The sequence below is a fragment of the Xenopus laevis genome, chromosome 1L (assembly GCF_017654675.1).
Source record: "Xenopus laevis strain J_2021 chromosome 1L, Xenopus_laevis_v10.1, whole genome shotgun sequence".
Classification (NCBI taxonomy): Eukaryota; Metazoa; Chordata; class Amphibia; order Anura; family Pipidae; genus Xenopus; species Xenopus laevis.
This window is the reverse complement of record NC_054371.1, coordinates 81,593,962-81,618,241: the sequence shown is the minus strand read 5'-3', so window position 1 is coordinate 81,618,241 and position 24,280 is coordinate 81,593,962. Positions and strand designations below refer to the sequence as shown.

At 38.6% G+C, this 24,280-nt stretch overlaps 1 protein-coding gene across 2 annotated transcripts; it reads right to left on the bottom strand.

Annotated features, from left to right (window-relative positions):
- Positions 1–169: 169 nt before the first annotated feature.
- hpgds.L (hematopoietic prostaglandin D synthase L homeolog) lies at positions 170–23,248 on the bottom strand. Of its 2 annotated transcripts, XM_018242665.2 has the most exons (6): positions 23,142–23,248; positions 8,657–8,798; positions 4,756–4,848; positions 2,989–3,098; positions 1,346–1,429; positions 170–489 (listed from the first exon to the last, which is right to left on the bottom strand). In XM_018242665.2, exons 2-6 carry the CDS (start codon positions 8,787–8,789, stop codon positions 328–330), a joined length of 582 nt encoding a protein of 193 aa, XP_018098154.1. In that variant the 5' UTR covers positions 8,790–8,798; positions 23,142–23,248; the 3' UTR covers positions 170–327.
- Between the last annotated feature and the right edge of the window lie 1,032 nt (positions 23,249–24,280).

Sequence of the window (24,280 nt, the reverse complement as noted above, 5' to 3'; positions counted from 1 at the left end):
CAAGGAGACCTTTTATCATGGATCATGTGAACCTTAAAGCAATGGTGGGGGTTTCCTTTGTAATCTATAGAAGTTAAAGGGGTCGTTCACCTTTGAGATTCATGTTTAGTAGGGACTGATATTCTAAAACAATTTACAGTGCATAGCTCAGACTGAATCAATAGACCAGTTTTCCTGGTGAAATTCTTTATTGAGGACAGAGATGCAGTGTAAGCATTGTACTTGGCCAGATAGTAAACCCTACGCTTGCACAGAATACATTATTTCTACATCAGAGAGGTAAAGAAGTGCTTTGATGTGACTTCGAAATGTCTCTGAAGTGCATTACTAGGTTTTTTTGGGCCTCTTCTTAATCCATGAGGCAATAGCAGGAATGGCTTTAACTCTCTCCTGCAGAGCCAGCAGCTTTGGGTAGTCTTTAGCAAAGCCGGGTAAGTAGTTTTCAAAACAATCGGCGCAGGTGTCCCAGTAAAAGTCAGCCCAGGTGACCTATAGGAGAGAAAAACAAGTGCATCACACAACTTTCCCCTATTTAACTTATTGCTTCACACATAATGGGGATAACATGGATGATAAATTGAAGTAGGGATGCACCGAATCCACTATTTTGGATTTGGCAGAGAACCGAATCCTAATTAAGGGGAATACAATTTTTACTTCCTTGTTTTGTGACAAAATGTCTCACAATTTCCCTCCCGCCCCTAATTTGCATATGCAAATTAGGATTTATATTCGGTTTAGCCATGCAGAAGGATTCGGCTGAATCCTAATCCTGCTGAAAAAGGCCTTATCCTGGATTCAGTGCATCCCTAATCACCACTCTGCCTACCCACACTTCTACATAAAATCCAAATGAACATTCAAAGCAGCTCACAACTCTGCCCCAACCCTTATATCTCTTATCTTACAATATGGGGCCTATTGGAGTAAGCCAATAGCAGTGATGTCCAGAGTAACCAATCAAATCTTGCTTGTAGGTGACTGTTAATCTAATTGCTGATTCGTTGCTATGGGCAATATCATTGGTGATGTTTTCCTCCAGTTTTACACCGCATGATAAAATAGGCCCCTATATTGCCAAAAAGTATCGAGACAATCCTCCTGATAAGACTGAAACTAGGGGGGTAAACAGAGGAGAGGGAATGCCCTGGGCACAACTCACTTTACTCTTTATAAATATGTACTTAAAAATCCTATGAGTGAATATAGGAATCTGGGAATATCCGGATCATAACTGATGGTGAAAAAGAAACGATTCCCTTAGATTCTCTGCACATTTGCTGTGTCCAGAGTCTAATATTTTGCATCAGATTTTGCATTGTTAAAGGAGAAGTTAAACACTTACGGAGTCACCAACAAACCAGGAGTTATTTCCTAGAGTTTTTTCCAAGTAAGCCAGCAACTGTATACCCGACTTATCCATGAATTCCTGAAAAGCAAAACAGAATTGATTCACAACACTTTTCTAAAGAAACAGAGCATATGATGAGCCTCACGAATTCAGCCTTCCTCCTAATTCCTCCATGTCTATTAATTATGTCTATAGCAGGCACACTTGGTGTTAGTAAAGATCGCAGCTTTATGGGTAAATCTTTTTCAAGTAGTCAGCGAAACACAGTTAAACTGGATGAAAATGAATGCAATAGAGGGTCACTAAATAACGTATTCGTAGTAGGCTTTTTATGTGGAATACAAAATAGATTGCCCTTTAACGATGCAGCAAATATCTGCAAAATACTAAAGCTCCTGTACAGAAATGCCCAACCCCCATATCTATGAATGCTTTTGGCACAACCTTCCCCTATTAACTTATTACCATGAAGCTGTTATAAGAGTAGTCACATAGAAGTACAACTGGAAATATGAGATGTTCAGTGCATGTTTCTTCCCCAACTGTTTGATTGTCATCTCTTTGTTACAAACATGAAATGTTCCTGAACGAACAATTACAGAAATGAAATATCTTTAGCATTGAATCCTATACCAAAGTAGGAGTGATCCCACAGGGAGTGAGAATAATTCAGTCCTGTGCAGGTAACAAGATAAGGAATGGCAGGTGTGAAGTAAGAACAGAGTTTAAATAATAGATGCACTGGAAGCCTCAAAACTGAAGTGCAGGTCAGTCTAGGGAGCCAATTCAGCAACTTAAAGGGATTCTTTCATGATTTTTATGATGTAGTTTTTATTTCTAAATTACACTATTTACACTGCAAATAATTCAATCTACAATATAAAATTTCGTTCCTGAATCAACAAGTGTATTTTTTTTTTAATTTAGAATATTGGTGTGTAGGCAGCCATCACAGGTCATTTTGCCTGGTCATGTGTTTTCAGAAAGAGCCAGCACTTTAGGATGGAACTGTTTTCTGGCAGGCTGTTGTTTCTCCTACTCAATGTAACTGAATGTGTCGCAGTGGGACATGGATTTCTGATGTGATGTTCTTTTATCTACCAGGCAGCTGTTATCTTGTGTTAGGGAGCTGATTACCTTCCCATTGTTCTGTTTGGCTGCTGGGGGGAAAGGGAGGGGGTGATATCACTCCAACTTGCAGTAAAGAGTGACTGAAGTTTATCAGAGCACAAATCACATGACTTGGGGCAGCTGGGAAATTGACAATATGTCTAGCCCCATGTCAGATTTCAAAATTAGATTAAAAAAAATCACTTTGCTCTTTGGAGAAATGGATTTCAGTGCAGAATTCTGCTGGAGCAGCACTTTTAACTGATTCATTTTGAAACAGCGCTGCAATATGCTCCCTTTAAGGAGCATGGCAGCAACAAGGATAAGGTTTGCAACCAATACTGATTAGCTGATGCATTGCCAAAGGAATTCTATAGCAGGGTAAAGGCAATATTGTATAATAAAAACAGTCTAGTTACAGGTGGATAAACCCATAACTCGAGACAGTGCCAACAATTTCACTTTTTTCATGATAATTTCTACATGTAATCCCATCACAATTTTTACATGCAAGTATAATGTGAAACCTTTTTGGCTTTATCAGTGTCCATCCAAGGGAACTTTGAGAAAAAGTCATCAATGGTATCTATTATGGCATCGACGCGGATTTCATCCAAATCATTTTTTCCGATCAATCCTAAACAAGGAAAAAACAAAGAAAAGATTAATGGTCTGTGAAAGGAATAATTATAATAAGAACAATTAGGGATGCACCGAATCCATTATTTTGGATTTGGCCAAACCTCCAAATCCTTCCGAAAGATTCGGCCGAACCGAATTTGCATATGCAAATAAGGGGTCGGAAGGGGAAAACATTTTTTACTTTCTTATTTTGTGATAAAAAGGCACGCAATTTCCCTCCCCGTCCCTAATTTGCATATGTAAATTAGGATTAGGTTCAGCCGGGCAGAAGGATTCGACTGAATCCTGGCCGATTCCCAAACCAAATGCTGGATTTGTTGCATCCCTAAAAAACAATGTTTTTTTCTGTATTTTGTCCCCTGCACAATGAGCAATGTGATCTACCCAGAGATAGGCCCTCTAGGAACCCCGAAGGCAAGGAGGGCTGGCAACTTTTAACAAGCACAGGACCACTATCCACACAAGCTCTACTTACACTATACCCTTCCCCTCCTATTTATTTGGCACATAAGGATATTTAGTTGTCAAAAGGAAGCAATCTACAGAAATCCGGCAGAATGTTAAAATGCTTGTAGCCAGACTAAAAGGGAGGTTTTTATTTAAAATATTAAAAGACAGGTTCCCCTTAAAGGGGAACTCCACAAAACCATAACTTTTGAAAAGTAAACTTGATTTTAAGCAACTTTGCAATATACATCAATTAAACAATATGCAGAATTTTCATGATATTTAATGATTTGGAACAGTTCCCTAAGCCTAGTCCCCTGCTCTCCTGCTGATCTGTCTGACTACTTTGCTGAGCTGACTGACTACTGTTACTTTGTATCAACAGCCACCAGTCCTCAGCCTGCATCCTCCATACCCCACAATTCCCTGCACATGTGATTTCAATAAGGAACAGAACATCACAGTGCAATGCATTGTGGGTTATGTAGTTCCTGCATGCTGTCTGTAAGCTGCGGAATAGTTGTTACAATTTGTAACATCGGTATTTAGTCCCTCCTTCCCTTCCAGGATTTTAAATGATGCAGAAAGAGAACTGTGAAACAGCTGGATTTCATCATAGAAAATGGCATTTATTAATACTTTTCAAAGAAACAACTGTGATGGGTATATTAGGGGTTCCTGTGCTATGTGGGCCTCTTTATCAAATTTTGGTTTGGAAGCCAGAGTTCCCCTTTAAGATTTACTATGGAGTGATATAAGGAGACAATTTGCAACTTGTTTATTTGTACAGGATTGGAACTGTTATCCAGAATGCCTGGGACCTGGGGCTTTCTGGATTTTCATACCTTAATTCTACTAGCATGTAAATGTCAAATTAATCCAACAGGTTGGTTTTGCCTCCAATAAGGATTAATTATATCTTAGTTTGGATCAAGTACAAGGTACTGTTTTATTATTATTAAAATTTGATTATTTGGATAAAATGGAGTCTATGGGAGACGACCTTTCCGTAATTCAGGGATTTCTGGATAATGGATCCTATACCTGTATATCATTTTTGATAAGATCTATTGCTAAATTCTAGGCATCTCACAAATCAGTGATAGTTATAGCTAATGCAAAGCGAGAATATGTGGTATCTAACAAGATACTTGAAAGAAGCAAGCTATGGCAGCTTGAAAAAAGGGAAATCCTTTATTTCCTACCTGCTTTTTTAGCCAAGTAGCGTCCAATAGCGAGGCTCTGGTTAAAGATGACCCCATCAATTTCTACAACTGGGAGCTGCCCATACGGAATTGCTGCAAGATGAAAAAAAGACAGATACAGCATTATAGTCTACAGTTGTTATTGGTCACTTCTTTTACATGAGTTGAATCACAGTTTTACTAGTAGCTCAACAGTACGTTTAAATTCTCTAGATCAGATGCTAGATTACTAGGTGTATATTTATCAAAGAGTGAAGTTAGAGATCACCACAGTCCTCTAGAGTGAAATTCCGCCTCTCTCCGTTCATTTCTATGGGATTTTGAAAGGCGTATTTATCAAAGGATGCACTTTCACCAATTGATAAATACTCTTTTTAAAAATCCTATAGAAATGAATGGAGAGTGGCAGAATTTCACTCTAGAGGACTGTGGTGATCTCTAACTTCACTCTTTGATTAATATACCCCTAGTCACAGACTAGACAAGGTCCCTAGACAAGATTTCCTCTAAGAACTAAGGGACTAGTTATCTTGCTGAAAAGAATGGGCCACAGAAGCACTTCAGAATGGAAAAGAACAACTGAATGACTCCTTGATTGATCTGTCTCCTTGATTGAATAATAAATAACTCCAGAATATATATGTATTTATTGGATTGAAATATTTACACTAACTGCATGTCAGTCTTTAGTAATAGCCTAGGTCTTTATTTGGTGTATCATATATGCCTATATATTCTATATACAAATGCAGCCTCCTGAAATGTAAAATTTAAAAAGCACACCATGTGCTTCACATGGCTCTTACAGTTTCGTATTATTAGTAGTGGGGTCAGGTGGATCAGGGCCGCCATCAGGGGGGCACAAGTGCAGCACTGCCAGGCCTGAATGGGGGCCTGGCAGTGCTGAAGTTTTCGAAAGAGCCGGGCCCCCCTTGACAGCGCCGAAAGCCGTGCTTCCGATGTGCTGAGAAAGCCAAACAGCCAAAGTCCCGAAGCAGCGAAAAGACCCTAAGCCATATAAATAGATGAAGCCAAAGTCCCGAAGCGGCGAAAAGACCCAAAGTCATGAAAACAGCCGAAGTCACGAAAAAAGCCAAAAAGTCCTGAAGAGGCAAAAGACCCAAAGTCACGAAAGGAGGCAAAATTGAAGTCTTGAAGCCACGAGTTCAGTTCCTCCAAACACCAATGTGTGTTTTTTTATATTTTTTAATCCCGTGGCCACTAATGTATTGTTCTAATACTCTATAGGCCCCTGCCACCAATTGGGGACCCAATTTTTTTAAGGGGGGCCCTGGCGCCAATATTTTTTTTTAACTTATAGGGGGGATCTAGTCCCCAATAGCTTTTTTTATAACTTGTGTGTGTGGGGGGGGGGTTACCTTTTTAAGCACTGATGTCTGTGTGGTCTTCTAACTGTGATATGGATGGATGAGATCTGGGGCGTGGCCAGGCCCGGACTGAGAATTAAAAAAGGCCCTGGCATTTCAGGTACACAGAGGCCCAATCAGCCCACAAAGAGGCCCAAACAGACCCCACCAGCCCACTAAATACTGACTTTCTATGGGACCTTATAGCAGCCCCTCTGGCATTTGCCAGAACCCACAGATTGCCAGTCCGGGCCTGGGCGTGGCTTGGGGCCAGGGTGGGTGGAGCCCTGTGATTTCTAACAGCGGCCCTGGGTGATTGCACAATGAGCATCAGTAAAACTTATGTTTGCCATAGGTCTTGTGGCATTGACCAGTCATGTAACTAGGGAATCTCAGTAGAGTTCACTGTACAGGCACTAGCCCAGTAACCCGACGCATGCAACTGTGTTTTTCCTTCCATGAATGAATAATTAAGATTAAGTAATTGTTAATGATTGTACAGACTGGCGTGCCGTACTGTGACCATCGACGTTTCGTTTATCCATTCTGTAAATATTTGAAATTAGAAACATGATTGTAAAGCCTGTTGAGCTGAACAATACAGTTTTTTAATTTATTCAGTGTATGAATGTGGCCCTGGCACCTCCAGCATGAAATAATTACATAGTAATATTGTGAAATAAAACAGTAGAAGTAGCCAGATCAATCTTACAGATTCCGCTCCAGAAACGGGCTTGCAGCTCGGTTTCTCTAGGTTTAACCTTGATAGATTACAGTATTACAGTGTTACAAATACTGCGGAATATTCAGTCTGTTATGCAGGATATACGTCTGCACAGTTGCTGGGAAAATGAAGCTTCCCGGATGGTATAAGTGAAAACTTCTACAAACTTTCTAACAGGGAAGGACATGAGCTGGGGTGGGACAAGGTCACTGGTTTTTCCCAGTCTCTTCTTTCCCAGATAATGCAAACTCTCTACAAATTGCTAGTCCCCCTTAGCTGCTCACAAATGCCCCATACAATCTCCTGCTATGAGTGTGTCGCTATCAACAAAGTGACATTGCCCCAGTTTGTATTTTGTGGTTTTTGAAATATTTAACTTTTTGCTCAGCACCTCTCTATGTATTTATATAGCGCCAACATACAGTATTTTGCAGCTGTGAGCTATAACATATTAAAAGTGAACCTCCCCTTTAAAAGTAAACAAGCCCGACCGGACCAAGTTTGTAGCTTATTCGCCTGCCTGAAAGTGCAGGTACTCAATGTCTCACTTAAAACACAGGCTGATACTTTTCAGAAAAGAACTGCCTGTGGAATGCTGCTTTCACCTGCAGCTATTTCAGATATTTTTAGCAAAACACCCAAACTTGCCTTATGTACCATTGCCCTAAGTATAAAAAAAAAATTAAATATTGGTTCACCTTTAGACTTTTCTAATGAATTAATAATTAAATCAAGGTCTAGACTTAAACAATACAGGAGTATGTGATACAGTATGTCACAATATTAGAGTCTGGGTCAGGGTTTATGCACATTTTAATCTATGAATCATTTACTACTGTCAAAATCTAATTGATATGAAGGTGCCCTCAACTTGATTTCATTCAACAGGAGACAATTGGAAAGTAGTGAGATTGGTATTGATATTCACTTCTACACAATAACACTGAGTAATGTATTAGTTGCAATATATATATATATATATATATATATATATATATATATATATATATATATATATATATATATATATATATATATATATATATATATATATATATATATATATATATATATATATATATATATATATATACAGGTATGGGACCTGTGATCCAGAATGCTCAAGACCTGGGGTTTTCTGGATAATGGATCTTTCTATAGTTTGGATCTTCACCCCTTAATCAAAATATTAAGAAATTGGTGCGCAATGCCTGTAATTATTAATCAGAAAAAAGTATCAAAAAATAATGAATGAGGGGTGAAAGATACTCACAGTTCACCCCAGCCCAAAAAAAACATTTATTTAATGTTTCCAAGATTTTCTAGTAGACTTAAGGTGTGAAGAGTAAAGACCAAAGTTAAGATAAAAATTTCAAATCATATATTGGGACATACAGATGAATGCCTAACGCGTTTCGTGCCTGCTGGGTCACTTACTCATAGGTACAAAACGCTTTAGGCGTTCATCTGTATGTCCCAATAAGTTATTTGAATTTTTTATCTTAACTTTGGTCTTTACTCTTTTCACCTTAAGTCTACTAGAAAATCTTGGAAACATTAAATAAACCCAATAGGCTGGATTTGCTTCCAATTAGGAAGAAGTAGTAGAACTCCCTATGGGCACATACTATACTATTCTTCATACTAGTCCCCACCACCTCTGCTGATATGTGTAGGTTGTGGGATCTGGCCTGACTAATTCATAGCAGGATGGGCACAGGTTAGGTTCAGGTACATACCCGGAAATTTCTCACTTCCAGATACCTAGTAAGCATTTTATTAGTTACAGTAAATAAACTTTTATACTTACATGGTTTAAGCGCGGGCCAATCAGCAAATTCAAGTCTGCGGTCTTCAAATTCAATGTTTGAATAAGAAAATAAGTAGCGAAGGATCTCTCCTCTTCCTTCAAGGTTAAAGTAGATAAGCTTGTAGCTGGGCATGATTATTCACTGCAATCAGAGAGGAAAAAGTTGCATCATATGTAGTGTGATCTACACACACGTGCGCAGCATTATCTGTAGTCTGATTTACACATACAACAGACCAGTTACCGTGCCTTGATAAATCTTACACAAACACTGTTGCTTTGTTTTCTATTTCAAAGAACCAAAACAACAGGTGAATGTGCAAGAAACACTCGTCATGCTGGTGCTGTCACATCATTGCAACAACTGCCACAACATTGGTATTGTATATATGTTTTCTGAGGAGAGAGTGCCAGCTCGTTATTTTTGAATTACACACCTAATGCGGATCCAAGAGATCACTCTCTAGCACAAGAATGCTATGATGCACATAAGGGAGATTTTGGAAATTCTGCATGTTTGCAGGGAGGAGTCTGGCCAAGAAAGTATCTGTTTCATATGCAGGGCAGTGCTGCAAATGTGGAAAACTACAGGTATGGAACCGGTTATACAGAATGCTTAGGACCTGAGGTTTTCCGGATAAGGGATCTTTCCATAATTTGGATCGGCTTACCTTAAGTCTACTTAATAATAATTTAAATATTAAATGAACCCAATAGTAATTGTATTACCTCCAATATGGAGTATTGTATCTTAGATGGGATCATGTACAAGGCACTGTGTTTTTATTACAGAGAAAAAAGGAAATAATTTTTTAAAATTTGGATTATTTGGAAATAATGAAGTCTATGGGAGATAGTCATTCCGATATTCAGAGCTTTCTGGATTACGGGTTTCCAGATAACGTATCCCATACCTGTACTAGAAAGCTGAAATATTAGCTAGTTGCTAACCTGGTACTCTCTATTACTGTTTTGATATATTAAAGCTCCAACAGGTAGTGATTAATGGTTTGAATGCTAAGACCCGGAATACTTTCACATTCACAGGATTTAAAGGAGCCAATATAATAAGCAGTGTTGTGTATTACACGTGGTCATGTAAAGAAGAGGTGTAAATGAATACAGGTCCATCTGCAGGTGGCTCGGACACTTACATGGGATGTAGGTATACCATTCTTGCCTGAGAACAGATCAGCAAATGGTCATAAAAAGTTTCATGAATAAATTTACCATCATTCACCCAAACAGATGCCCCACCAAAAAGCTGCATTTAAATGTTTCCAGTCTGCATGGAACATGTCAGCACCACAGCATGTAAGATCAGATATTATGTGACTGTGAAGGGGAAAGCCTGTATACTCAGGCATTTTGGCAGCCACATATTTCAGTGAAAGGAAAAACACCTGAAATCTCCTGCCACCTCCCATAGAATTAGAAGCAGTTCAAATACCAGAACTGGCGGTTAATAGACTTCAGCCTAATCTGCGCACACGGCAACAGTTTGGCACCCCACACTGACTCTAGTTTTACTTGTGTTTAAAGGGGGATGTTCACCTTCCAAACACTAAGGGGCACATTTACAAAGCTCGAGTGAAGGATTCGAATTAAAAAAACTTCGAATTTCGAAGTGTTTTTTGGGCTACTTCGACCATCGAATGGGCTACTTCGACCTTCGAATCGAACGATTCGAACTAAAAATCGTTCGACTATTCGACCATTCGATAGTCGAAGTACTGTCTCTTTAAGAAAAACTTCGACCCCCTACTTCGGCAGCTAAAAGCTACCGAAGTCAATGTTAGCCTATGGGGAAGGTCCCCATAGGCTTGCCTGAGATTTTTTGATCGAAGGATATTCCTTCGATCGTTGTATTAAAATCCTTCAAATCGACCGATTCGAAGGATTTAATCGTTCGATCGAACGAATAATCCTTAGATCGTTCGATCGCAGGATTTGCGCTAAATCTAATTTTAGTTCCTAGTCGAATATCGAGGGTTAATTAACCCTCGATATTCGACCCTTCATACATCTGCCCCTAAGTTGAGTTGTTTTCAAAACTTTTTCCAATTGCTTTTCATCTTTAATTTTTTACCATTTTCCTAAAATTGAAGTTTAAAGTTTAATGTTCCTGTCTCTAGTGTTTTAGTCTGGCAGCTCAGTGATCCAGGAGCATTTTGAATTGTTACAATTTGATACATTTAGTTGATACAATTAGTTGATACATTCAAAGTAGTATCTGTGAAATATTAACAACTCTTTTTATCAATTCTAACAGCTGCCTGTAATGAAACTCAGAGATTCTGCTCAGAATTCATTTAGAACAGTTAAAGGGGTGGTTCACCTTTTAATATGTTATAGAAAGGCCAATTCTACGCAACTTTTCAATTGTTTTTCATTATTTATTTCTTATAGTTTTATAGTTATTTGCCTTTTTCCTCTGTCTCTTTGCAGCTTTCAAATGGGTGTCGCTGACTCCTTCCAAAAAACAAATGCTCTGTAAGGCTACAAATTTATTGTTATTGCTAATTTGTATTACTCATCTTCCTATTCAGGCCTCTCCTATTCATATTCCAGTCTCTTATTTAAATCAGTGCATGGTGGCTAGGGTTATCTGGACCCTAGTTACCAGATTGCTTAAAATGCAAATTGAAGGGCTGCTGAATAAAAAGCTAAATAACTCAAAAACCACAAATAATAAAAAATTAAAACAAACTGCAAATTGTCTCAGAATATCACTCTCTACGTCATACTTAAAGTTATCTCAAAGGTGAACAACCCCTTTAAAGAGTCAGCTTTAGAAGGTGAAATAAAACTTTACACTTCAATATTAGGATAACGGTCACAAATAGAAAATAGATAGTAGTTGAAAAAAAAAGTATTTTTTTCTGGTGAACTATCTGAAACCAAGTGAACTGAAAAAAAGTTGTTTGAAGGTGAACAACCCCACTGTGAAAGACATAAAAGAAGGTGGGCTGACTTAGGGCAGTTTTATAGCTTATTTTTTATTGGATGGTTATTCTGTTTACAAGCTCATTAATAATTTGCTTAGACTTTCCCCCATCAGTGTGCTGTTGGGCTGCTTTTTATCAGCAGGGTCTGGTGCAAGATACAGGTAAAATAATGTAAAATACTGTAGTTTCAGCCCAATAAAAACTCAGTTTGATGATAACGTTCATATTTTAGGACAATGATCCCAAACAAAAGGCCAAAGTACAACTGGATTGGCTCAAGAACAAAAAGGTGAATATCATGTGAAGGCCCCATCAAAGCCCTGATCTCAGTCCAACTGAGAATCTCTGGCAGTATTTAAATATTACAGACTAACTTGAACAGCATGGAGAAAATCAGCCAAGGAAAATAGGCCAAAGTCTCCGGACGAGTGTACAAAGCTAGCATGTACTTACCCCAAAATACTCGCAGCTGTAATTGCAGCCAAAGCTGCTCCTACCCACTACTCACTCGGTTGAGGCAACAGTTAAACAACTATACTAGGTCAGCTTTTTTTTATCACCTGGTCACAAATATACTATATTGAACCTTTAAAGAGTTAAGTATGTATATAAATCAACCAGTAAAATCTCAGTTATATCCACTATAATTCAAGGTTGTTACACAATAAAATGCATTTATATGTGATGTTTACTTAGGAGCAATTACAGTGGAACCTCAATTTTAAATTCTCTGATTTTAAGTTTTCCCTAATTTTACATTGTTATTTTGTGGTCCCACCTATATATTATGCATAATACCATTTCCCTGATTTTACACCATTTTTTTCTGACCCCCTGAAAAACGTAAAATGGGGATTCTACTGCAGTGTATAAATCACGTGGATAATGGATAAGAAATAAACAATGAATAAGAAATAATTGTGCTAGACGATTCAATGTATTGTTGATGAGCTGAAGTTTTCAGTATGCATTTATGTTGGGAGATGTAATATTGCAAAATACAGAATGTCTCTGAGTAACTCAGGTATGGAAGGCACACAAGTCCTACTTTTAATGATTTCCAGGGACACTGACTGAACCTTTGCCCCGTACAAGAACTGTGCTAAAGGGGACAGTATACAATATATAGCACAATGTGACCAGATCAGGAACAATATAATTAGCTGGGAGGCTCAGTTTTCAACATGCTTGGCACTAAATTATTTGCTAATTGCTTCTTTAATACAGCTTCTACATATGAGTGCAATGGAGCTGGTCATTTGCAGCCTCCAGAAATAAGCCCACCCACTGTCATTTAGTACAACAATTCAGTTGTGTTTCCCACAGACTGGCATTCATACAGAGTATGAACACTGGGCAAACACTTGCCCACTACTCAGGGAGAGCTTGCAATTACCTGCCACTAATAAGTCCCAGAATGCATCACTCTGAGATTGCTCTGTGCACAGCCCTCAGCGCAGCTACACCTACATAGCAAAAAATTCGGATGCACACCTGTTTGTTGGAATTGTGTCCAAAGGTGATTTATTTAACCCCATATATACATCACAAAAGGGTCCTTTTGTGATGTATATATGGGTTTAAATGAATCACCTTTGGACACAATTTCAACGAACAGGTGTGCATCTGAATTTTTTGCTAATACTCACTGACCCCTATGCAAGGGAAGGGTCTTCCGGGTAAGCACCCTGGACTTACATAAAGTTTATTTTGGGATTGGGTTGAGCTCTCCATTTTCGTGCACTATACACCTACATGACTGCCAAACCAGTTCCCCTGCTGGCGGCTGCTTCCAAAATCATTGCATTGTATTCCGCCTTAAAGGAACGCTATTTATACCCTTCACAATGTCATGTCTGTTTTTTTGGGTGATTAAGGTTACTGAGAGTTGTAGCTCGTTCATATGCAGTAGGAGTGGTGAGCAATGACTGTGAACATATAGCTGAGAGACAAAAGGGGGACCCCACACTGGCACAATCACATAATGGCTGCACAGTGAAATGCCGCTTGTTATGCATGTATTATAATTACAATGCAAACTGACACTTTGTGCAGGAGTGGCTGAAGTTTGATTGAATTAAAAGGTGGAGTTTTGGTATAATTGTATCAGGGGTATAGTGCACGTGCAAGAGGAGTTTTCCCATTGTGGTCCCATTTTACCTGTTGTCAGGGGTAATAATTTGTAGTATAATTGTAAAGGGGTTCCACAATTACTGCTGCATTCATAGCCATGCTTACACACAGTAAGTAATGTAAAATCCTTGCACTGTGTGGGGAGTAGGGAACAAGAACAGTGCAGCCCCTCCCACATAGATTAGCAATGCACACCTTCAGATAACACCAGAGCAGCCCTTTAGCCCATTTACATTTCAATAGTTAGTTCTCAGTGCTTCTGAAATCTCCGTTCAAACGTTCTCGGGCTCCTTACCTTGCTTTGTATTTAATACAATGCTTTTGTAATTAATAATTGCTCTGATGCATACAATTGTATATATGTTGTAGTGTGGTGCAGGAATTCCCTGGATAAGTTTACACAAAAGAATATAGGAACTGCACATGCAATGCTGATAATACAGGAGCTGTGCATTATGAGTACGTTTTTTGCCCAGTCTAGTAACCCATAGCAACCATTTCAACTAATTGCTATTGGTTCTGTTTTTCAGTGCTGTGGAAGCGACCTACAGTGCTGAGTTGGCTGAACAAAATGATCCTTTACATTAACTGCCATACTGCTGGCAACCCCCTGGGGATTTAGGATCTCTTTGGCAAATGCTCTCAAGTCTAGAAAATAAAACATTGAAGTAAGGAATGTGTCCCCTATAGTTCCATGTCTATTTTCTTCTACTGAGGCACAGCATGAAGTCAGTTTGCTCAGGCCAGCTATGACTCAGTTGCCTATACAAAGCAGAATGGTAGCGTACAACTGTCAATATGATGATTAATTCAGGTAATATAAAGTTTAGCAGCAAGACATATGATAAGGCAGGGTTGAGAATAACTTTTCAGTTTTCAGTTTTGAGCCTTTTAAACACAGTTGTCAGTTTAATACAGGTATGGGATCCATTATCGGGGGAAACCTGTTATCCAGAAAGCTCAAAATGATGGGAAGGCCATCTCCCATAGACTTAATAACCCAATTTTTCAAAAAAATGTTTCCTTTTTCTCTGTAATAACAAAAACAGTAAATTGTACCTGATCCCAACTAAGATACAATTAAAATTGTTGAAAAGAAAACCAGCCTATTGGGTTTATTTAATGTTTACATGATTATATAGTAGACTTAAGGTATGACAATCCAAATTACAGAAAGATCCCTTATTTGGAAAATGCCAGGTCCTGAGCATTCTGGATAACAGGCCTTATTCCTGTAGTAAACTTGGACCATAGTCTTAGCAAATGTCTCTCTCAGTGCTGTTACTATTCCAGGGTTAATTGTATATAAAGGCAGTGTCTCCAAAGAAACACTTTTCTGCAAAAAGAGATTTTAGAACTGTAACAGCCAGAAGGAAAGAGCTGCTTCCGTACTTGCTAAATAGCAGGTTCTATCAATGATCTGACAATATTGACACCCAGCCTATGAGTGTATTTCATATTTGGATGCCTATTTTATATTTTACCATAATCATGAGACCAGCCTATGATTCTTCTGCATTAAAAACTGCTCCTTTCTCAGTCCTGGAGCATAGGCCCATTTCTATTTCACAGTGTGCCACAATCTTTGATTATAACTGTGTGCTCCCACAGAAAACATGTTAATAGCTTCAACAACAGTAGCCATAACTTAAAATGATGCAGGGTGTTCAAAGAGGCCACTTGCCAAGAAACCTGTGAGATGTGCTGCAGCTGACATGCTGAACAGTTAAAAGGTGGCTGTTCTCCTTTAAATTAACTTTTAATATGAGGTAGATAGTGCTATTCTAAGACAGTTTGCAATTGGTCTTCCTTTTTTATTATTCACGGTTTTTGAATGATTTAGCTTTTTGTTCCAGCAGCTATCTGGTTGATAGGGCCTCACACAGCAATTGATTTTGGCTGCTGGGGCCAGTGACCCCCATTTGATAGCTGGAAAGAGTCAGAAGAGAAAGGCAAACCATCCAAAAACTATTTTAAAAAACAAAGACCAGTTGAAAAGTTGCCAAGAATAGACCATTCTATAACATACTAAAAGTTAACATGATTGTTAACTTGTCTGACTGGTTAATCTTGTTATCTTGGCTGACTGGTGATCTCTGTCCATACAAACATACTTTGCTTAGCAAGTTTAAAATACCATTCCATCCCTGCCGTTAATTTATAAATAAGAGACACTATTAGCTAGGGGGCAGATTTATCAATGGTCGAAGTTAAAATTCAAAGAAAATACATAAATTTCGAGCTATTTTTGTGTATTTCGACTAGGGAATAGTCCAAATTCGATTTGAATTTGAAAAAAATTTGAAAATTCGAATATAGAAATTTATCATGTACTTACTCTTCGACTTTGACCATTTGTCATCTAAAACCTGGCAAATTACTGTTTTAGCCTATGGGGGACCTCCTAGAACCTATATGGGGTCAATTGGTGGACTTTGAGAAATCTTTTTTTTTTTAATACTTCAAATCGAATTCGATCAAATTCGATCTTACTTCGATTCGAACGATCAAATACAGCCTATTCACCTGCAAAAAAAAAGCTTTTTTCATTTTTTTAATACATTTCAGTTGGTCGTTTTTTAATTCGAATTTCAAAGTTATGGGAGTTCAAAAGAACTCCCATTACTTCGAAATTCGACCTTTGACATATCTGCCCCTAGGTGTCAGCTTCGGCTGCTCCCATAGTTCAGTATAACTGAAACACCTCGTATACATCCCCTCATGCCTTATCACAGTTCTTTGTCTCTAGAAGAGCTTATATGAGAGATAGTATCATTCTTTCTGCTTTCATTTGTTCTTATTTCTTTATTTAAAAGGTATTTTTAAAAGACAAGGGTAGCCAAATTTACGGAGGTGTAACAATGTCCTAGACACCCCCCTGTAAATATAATCTACATCTTTGAAAAAAAAAATCCGCACCGTGGAACTATCTAGCACCAAACAGCGATCTTTCCTGTATTTGCCAGTTGTCTCTAGATAGAATAATAACGTACTACACCGAATTTATTGGGGGAGGGGTTACCTAACATTGGCACCCCCAGTGAATTCAGCGCTCTTTGCCCTTTAAATCTTTGGCCTAGACAAAATTCATCTATATTGTATAGGTTCTACAGGGAACCTATTTGGCTGCCTAAACACACAGCCTATACAATCTTTTCTGTCTCACAGGCAAATTACTACCTGTCACGTGGGTATATCTGTTCACTTATCGTGTCTGCAATGTGGAGTGCTCATCATATACCCCAGGATCTAATATGTGTGTGATTTAGCTACCAGCTATAAGCAGCTATAAGTGCATAGCGGGCTCATATGCAGTGGCTAAATTGCATCAGTGCCATTACCCAGAGCAGCAAATCAAATGGTTTCCAACTTTTAATAGAATGCACAGAATTTACAATGTTAGGATGTTACCATATTATCAGTACATGTATGGCCAGCTTAAAGGGGACCTGTCACCCAAAATAAAAAGTATTTCAAATTCTATTTTATTATGTTAGTCAAGCAAAATGAACTTTACTTACACTGTATAAATTAATTGAATCTTGTTTCCATCAGTCTGGGAATTCATAATTATAACAAGCAGGCAGGAGCCATTTTGTGGACACTGTTATTAAGGCAAGTCTTGTATCATCTCAGAATTGTTTTTGTGCACCATGCCTATCCCCATGCCTAAGGCATAGAGGAAGGGCAGGCAATAATTGATTGACAGCTGAGATTTTTAAAAGAGTTTACAACAGCACTTTAATAATAAAAAATTATTTGGATTTCATGTTTAACTTGAAAAGGACTTTTATTATACAGCTTTTTATGTCTTGGTGACGGGTCCTCTTTAAGTCTGCACAATATGCATGTAATTAGCCAACTCCTATGCAGGATTCAAGAGCAAAACCCTGGGCTCTTATTGAGATAACAGTTAATTGCCAGCATTTCCTAGTCACCATTAGCAACACAAACATTTGTGGCCACTGCGATATAGAGTCAGAAGGGATTTCTATTGCCCTCTTGGATTGCTATTCACTGCCTCTGTTAGGGGGTTATTTACTAAACTCTGAATGCAAAAATCATGAAAAAACGCATGTTTTTAGAATTTATTAACCCCCGAGGATGGAAAAGTCAGAATCTGAAAATGGGAAATGTTTTTTGATGCACGCTGGGTTTCGTGCAATAACCCGAAGTTTTTGGAGTTTTCGAGTGAAAATTCGGAAACTATTGTGAAAATCAGATTTTTTCCCGCAAAGCTAATTTTTGGGAAAATGTAATAATAAATAAGAATAAAAAAAAACCAGAGCGGATTTGATCGGAGTTTCTAGCAGAAAATATTGAGATAAATTCAGACCTGATTTACAGTGTGTCTAGCTGAAATCACCAAATCCATAACTTTTGGTATTTGGCTGAAATGCAGAACTTTGTGACTCCATCCCTTGCCCCTTACCATAGAAAGATTTCAGCTTGACACAATGCAATGGACTTTGGTCTTTTTTTTCAACCCAACCTAAGTATGTAACTATTAACTATGTAACTGTGTGTAAACCAGGCACGCTTTAGGGACAGCTTAGGGAATTTGAAATGGGTAAACCTTCAGCTGTTTCTATGACTGTGGCCACAGATGTTTCTGTTGCTGATGGGGAATAGCAAACACAGGTAATTACTGTTAGGCTCCAGCTGGACATACTGTAAATCTCTTACATCAGTGTAATTGCGTGCCATGTAGTAAGTGGTAGGACTGCATGCAATTGCACCCATGATAAACGTCACTAGGGTACAAAAAAATGACATCTGTCCTAGTGTAACATGCTGTAAAGTACTGGGCTCCCTTGGACAACATTGACATTAACATATGTCTATAGCACCTTTCTGTACATGAGGAAATATAAAGACCTACCCAAACTAGGAGACATTAAAGAGAGAAAAATATCAAAAAGAGGTCACGGAGTGGAATATTTAGTTGTTTGTATTACATGTATGAGATCTGTTATCCAGAATGCTCGGGACCTGGGTTTTTGCAGATAACGGATCTTTTCGTAATACCTTAAATCTACTAGATAATCATTTAAACATTTAATAAATCCAATAAGCTGGTTTTGCCTCCAATGAGGATTATTTCTATCTTAGTTTCGATCAAGAAACTGACTGCTGACTGTTTCAAATATTTTAACAGCTCTTTATCTTTGAAGATCTGAGAAAATGTTTCAAATATTTAAGCCTTCCACTTGCTGTGATAAATCTCACGAAAGAATTCCATTAGTTCTCTAAATTCACTCTGCAGCATTGGGATTTCATAATTAAGTAGTACTGAAATAGGAGTGTAAATCCCACTTTAACTTTCATCATAGTATGATGTAGCTGGTGATATAGTTAGACAATTTGCAATTTGTCTACATTTATCATTTTTGTGGTTTTCAAATGAATTAGCTTTTCGTTCATAAACTCTCCAGCTTGTAATTTCAGCAGATACCTGGTTGCTAGGGTCCAATTTACCCTGCCAACCAGCCTTTGGTGTGAATGACTGACATGGAAATAAACAGTTAGAGCCTAAATATAAAAAAGGAATAATAAACAAGAATTCTAATTTCTCAAAGCCACGGCTTTTTGGCTGCCGGGAGGAACGCAAATAAAAAACATAATGCAATTAGTTTTCATGTTTTATTATTTGTGTTTTTTGTGTTATTTAGCTTTTTATACAGCAGCTCTCCAGTTTGCAATTTCAGCAATCTGGTTGCTAGGGTCCAAATTGCCCTAGCAACCATGCCCAGATTTGAATAAGAGACTGGAATATGAATAGGAGAGGCCTGCATAGAAAGATGAGTAATGAAAAGTAGCAATAAATATAAATGTGTAGCCTTACAGAGAATTTTTCTTATTAGATGAGGTCAGTGACCTCCATTTGAAAGCTGTAAAGTGTCAGAAGAAGGTGGAAAATAATTTAAAAACTATTAAAAAGAAAAAATAATGGGCCAATTGAAAAGTTGCTAAGAATTAGGCATTCTATAACATACTAAGAGTTAACCTAAAGGTGGACCACCCTTTTAAAAAAACAATTCTTATGACCGACAGGCATTGTGCAAAACTGCTGATTCATTTCCTCATCTGTTTTTTTGGCAAATAACAAAGATAGAAGGGGCCTCAGGGAAAGGGATCACCAGTACTTCATTTCATATCAGAGTTTGTTCTGTGAGAACTTTTTTTTTTTTTTTTTGAAGTTCATAGAAAGCAATTTACAGAAGAATCCCAATTTTAGGTTTTTCAGGGGACCACGGAAACATTATTGAAAATCCAGGAAAATGTAAAATAAGGAAAAAGTGTTAAAGACACTTAAATCTAAACTATTTAAAGTTAATGAGATGATACCTCCTCCTCAAAAAGTGTGTCTTAATGTACCTCCTTGAACTGCGCATGCTCTGTCACCAATCAAACATAAGAGGACCTCAAGCAGCAAACGACTGCAACTCCCAACCTTGCTGCACATTTTTTAAGGAGGCACATACACAAGGGAGAGAGTTTTCAGACTAACTGTTGGTGTGGGAAGAGAGACTTACCTGCACTGTGCACTACTTGTTGGAGTTTTAATCCAGTGCAGAGTGCAGTGCTGGGGAAATACAAAGCAACAATGTCCTGGACTTCATTGCACCCTACACCCACTAATGTCCCCTCACCTGCAAATCTACATGATGCGCAAATTAGAGGATGAATAGGGGGGTCACCTAGGTGCACCTCCCACCAGGGCCGGCCTTAGGCCTATTGGACCAATTGGGCCCCGCACCTCTGGGGGCCCCGCACCACAGATAATATTTCCCTCAGCACATGATGCTGAGTTCAGCCCATCCCCAAATCCATAGGTCCAGCCCACCCCCAACTCTGATAAGCCAGCCTATCCCCCAACTCCATAGGTCTAGCCTGCCCCCAACTCTCATAGGCCCAGCTTTCCTACAACCTTGATAGGCCCTGCCTGCCCCCAATCCAACCAAGCCTGCTCCCAAGCTGAATCGGCCCAGCCTGCCCCAAACTAATTGGCCCAGTCCACTCTCCTATTTCCTCCCTCTCTCTCTTACCCTGTGTGCCCCTATTATGTGCCCCTATTTCATCCCTCTCACTCTCTTACCTTGTCTGCCCCTTTCCTTTCTATTTTGTGCCTGTATCATATGCCCTTATTTTCCTAAATACTTGGTGTGTCAGTAGCCAGCAACACTTTGTCTAGGGGCCCCGCCAACATGGTCCCAATTGGGCCCCACATTTGATAGGATCAGCCCTGCCTCTCACCCCTCAAACACAGCACTGCCAAACACAAGCATCAATGTATTTATGGGGAAATTGCAGCTCCTTGCACTGATGCGCCCACAGACGCCTACCATGTGGTATTGTGCATATCAGGGCTGTGGGGCCGCTACATAAATCATTCGACTCCAACTCCTCAGTTCAAGGTACCTCCAACTCAGACTCCACCTCCTCGGTTTTAAATATACTAATGTATTTGCCATGTTAATTGAAAAAACCCAACATACAAGGTATTTCATCACTGCCAAAGCTTAGCAATTTTAAAGCTATATGTTGCTGGTCATTGCGGCTTTATTAGCAGTCAGAACATTTTTGCCAACTCCAGGTACCCACAGCTCTTATGCCAAGTGTGAACATGGTGGCTGGGGTATATTTTTTTACCTTGCACCCTTCCCCACAACACATGTGTTTTACTGATGCATCTGGCACACACAGCAACACTTATTTTCCTCGCCAAAATGAATGTTCTGCAGATGCATTAATAAAATCTGTACCATCTTTATAATGAGAGACAAAATAGGTAAATGGCACAACAGATAACCTGAAGAACAGAAAAATGATAGACTAGATATTTATTAATATCTTTCTAAAGAATTCCTCTCTGTTTTTAAAAAATATATGCTCCACAGCTTGCCCTAGTTGTGTAAGTATGTCTTCAGATGACCTGACCTAAAGTAAAATATAAGTATGCATTATCCCTACTTACATTTCAAACTGTAGATAAGGAACAGAGAGCTTTTGGAAAATGAAATTTGCATTTCAGCCCCAAGAGGTAAAACAAGTGCAAGTAAATGCTTAACTATGTAATAGCACATAAACTATTGCTAAGGGTCAAAGATTAAAGTTAAGGTGAAGTCTTTAAGATTAGAGTAATTAAGAGTGATATTAAGATAAAAGAGCCTCCAATTTTATCTTACACATTGGAATCTAGTGAGCTGCTGGCTCTGTTAGGGCAGAGATTTGGGGAGATTTAGTCGCAGGCGACAAATCACCTCTTCTTCGGGTGACTAATCTCCACGAACTGCCTTCCTGCAGGCTAGAATCGAAATCGCCGGCGGGATGGCTCTTAGATCGCTTCGTTTTCCAAAGTCGCCTGAAGTTGCCTCATGTGGAAACTCTGGCCAACTTCAGAAAACTGCCGGCAATGTAGATTCTAGCCAGCAGGAAGGCAGTGCTGGGAGATTGTCGCCTGAAGAAGAGATGATTTGTTTGCCAAACGACTAATCTCTTGGAATCTACATGTGTGTCTCTGACCTTGTACAGTTAGGAAACCAAGTGCAAAAATGTAAGACATCAACTGACAGTAAAGTGTAGTAATACACTACTGTACATTACACATGGCTAATTTTATGGAACTGAAATCAAAGGGGAAATTAAGGCAATAAGTCAATAAAGTCTGTATTGCATGAAAAGCTAACTAAGTAGTACTGTCACTCTATAATAAAGGAAGAAGCTTTTCCAGCTTCCAGTTTCATTAAAACCTGTGATAGTGTAAGGGCAGTGGGGTTATTTCCAGCAATTTCCCAAATTCCAAATCTGGAGAGTGGATGTGCCATTCACCCCGTGTGCCATTGCCCTAAAGCAGTACAGTTCTGTTTACTTCTGTGATATTAATGAATGAATTAAGGCTATGAAGTAAACAGTACCTTCAGTACAGAACTCTATCCATGCTTTGCTTTAGCTAACTATACTGTATGACACATATATACAATGATCCAGGTATTTTCCATGTACACTAAGGTGAGCAGAAACACTTCTAAGCAATGCAAGTTGCTGTGCTGCACTGTTTGTTAAGCAACTGTATGATCTGTTATAAATAAAAGAAAAGAAAACAATAGCCTATGTCATAAACCTAATATGGAATACCATATTATATTAAATCATGTTTTATGAACTGCATGCTGTTTGGCTTTATCTATGCTTATTAAGTAATGTAAAATGATTGTGTGCATTATAATGTACAATTTATAAAGCACTAACCCAACTTGCAAAAGTTAATTACTGGTAAATATGAAATGGTGCACTCTGCATGACTACACCCTGCAAACAACATGCAACATTGTGGGCTAAAATGACTTTAACAAATTGTATTTCTGTAAAAGCAAGCAATCAAAGCTGTCTTACAACTTTACCTCAGGAACAGAATCTGACCACAAACTTCCTCTGCAAGCACTCGAGCGCAAAGTAGTCCCACAGTGCTGGATACGGGAGTTTTATAACCACAGTGGGGGAAGTGCACATGCGCGTACTCTCCCTCAGTTTAGGAACTGGAGAGTGTACAGACTGCCCTCTAATGGATAATAACAGATTTCATTCATTCTGTAGATTTTCACACAACATTTCCTGGGCAGTGAAGTAGCCGGTGGAATGTTGTTTCTTAAAATATCTGCTGTGAATAATTTTTAGAGACTTTTTTGGGTATAGGTATTATTGAGAATGGGTACAATCTAGTAATAATTAGTAGAAAAAGGGATTTGACACACGACTACCAAACCTATTGTTCCTAGCAGGTCTGGACTCAGAATCAAAATAGGCCCTGGCATTTCAGGTACCCAGAGGCCCCAACAAGCCACAGAGAGGTCCAAACAGCCCACCACCAGCCCACTAAATAGTGAGTGTCTATGGCATCTTACAGCAGCCCCTCTGGCATTTGCCAGAACCCACAGATTGCCAGTCCGGGCCTGGTTCCTAGGACTCATACTCAAAGGACATCAGACTTGTCCAAACGGTTTGTTATACGTGTTTTTTTTCTCTATTGCAGTATATTGCATGTCAAATACATACAAAGGCTGCATCATGTTGTGTTAAAACTTAAAGGGGTGGTTTGTCTTTAATTTAAATTTTAGTATGTTATAGGATGGCCGATTCTAAGCAATGTTTCAATTGGTCTTCATTATTATTTTTTTATATTTTTTTTTTTACTGATTTGGCTTTTTCTTCTGATTCTTTCCAGCTTTTAAATGGAGGTCACTACCCCATCTCAAAATAAATGCTCTGTAAAGCTACACATGTATTGTTACTACTACTTTTTATTACTCGTCTTTCTATTCAGGCCTCTTCTTATTCACATTACAGTCTCTTATTCAAATCAGTGCATGGTTGCTAGGGTAATTTGGACCCTAGCAACCAGATTGCTGAAATTGCAAACTGGAGAGTTGCTGAATTAAAAGCTAAATAACTAAAAAAAACCATGTGCTAAAAAATTAAAGTGAACTGCAAATTGTTGTGTGTACCTACCTTTCTTCGTGCCATGGTGATCTGTCGTTTAATC

Bases quoted from the DNA above. Each gene is read 5' to 3' on its own strand.
- hpgds.L (XM_018242665.2), bottom strand. From the start codon at position 8,789: ATGCCCAGCTACAAGCTTATCTACTTTAACCTTGAAGGAAGAGGAGAG. The intron at 3,099-4,755 runs GTAGGAAATAAA...TTCCTTGTTTAG, and splicing joins CTACTTGGCTAAAAAAGCAG to GATTGATCGGAAAAAATGAT. The intron at 1,430-2,988 runs GTTTCACATTAT...TTTGCTTTTCAG, and splicing joins ACACTGATAAAGCCAAAAAG to GAATTCATGGATAAGTCGGG.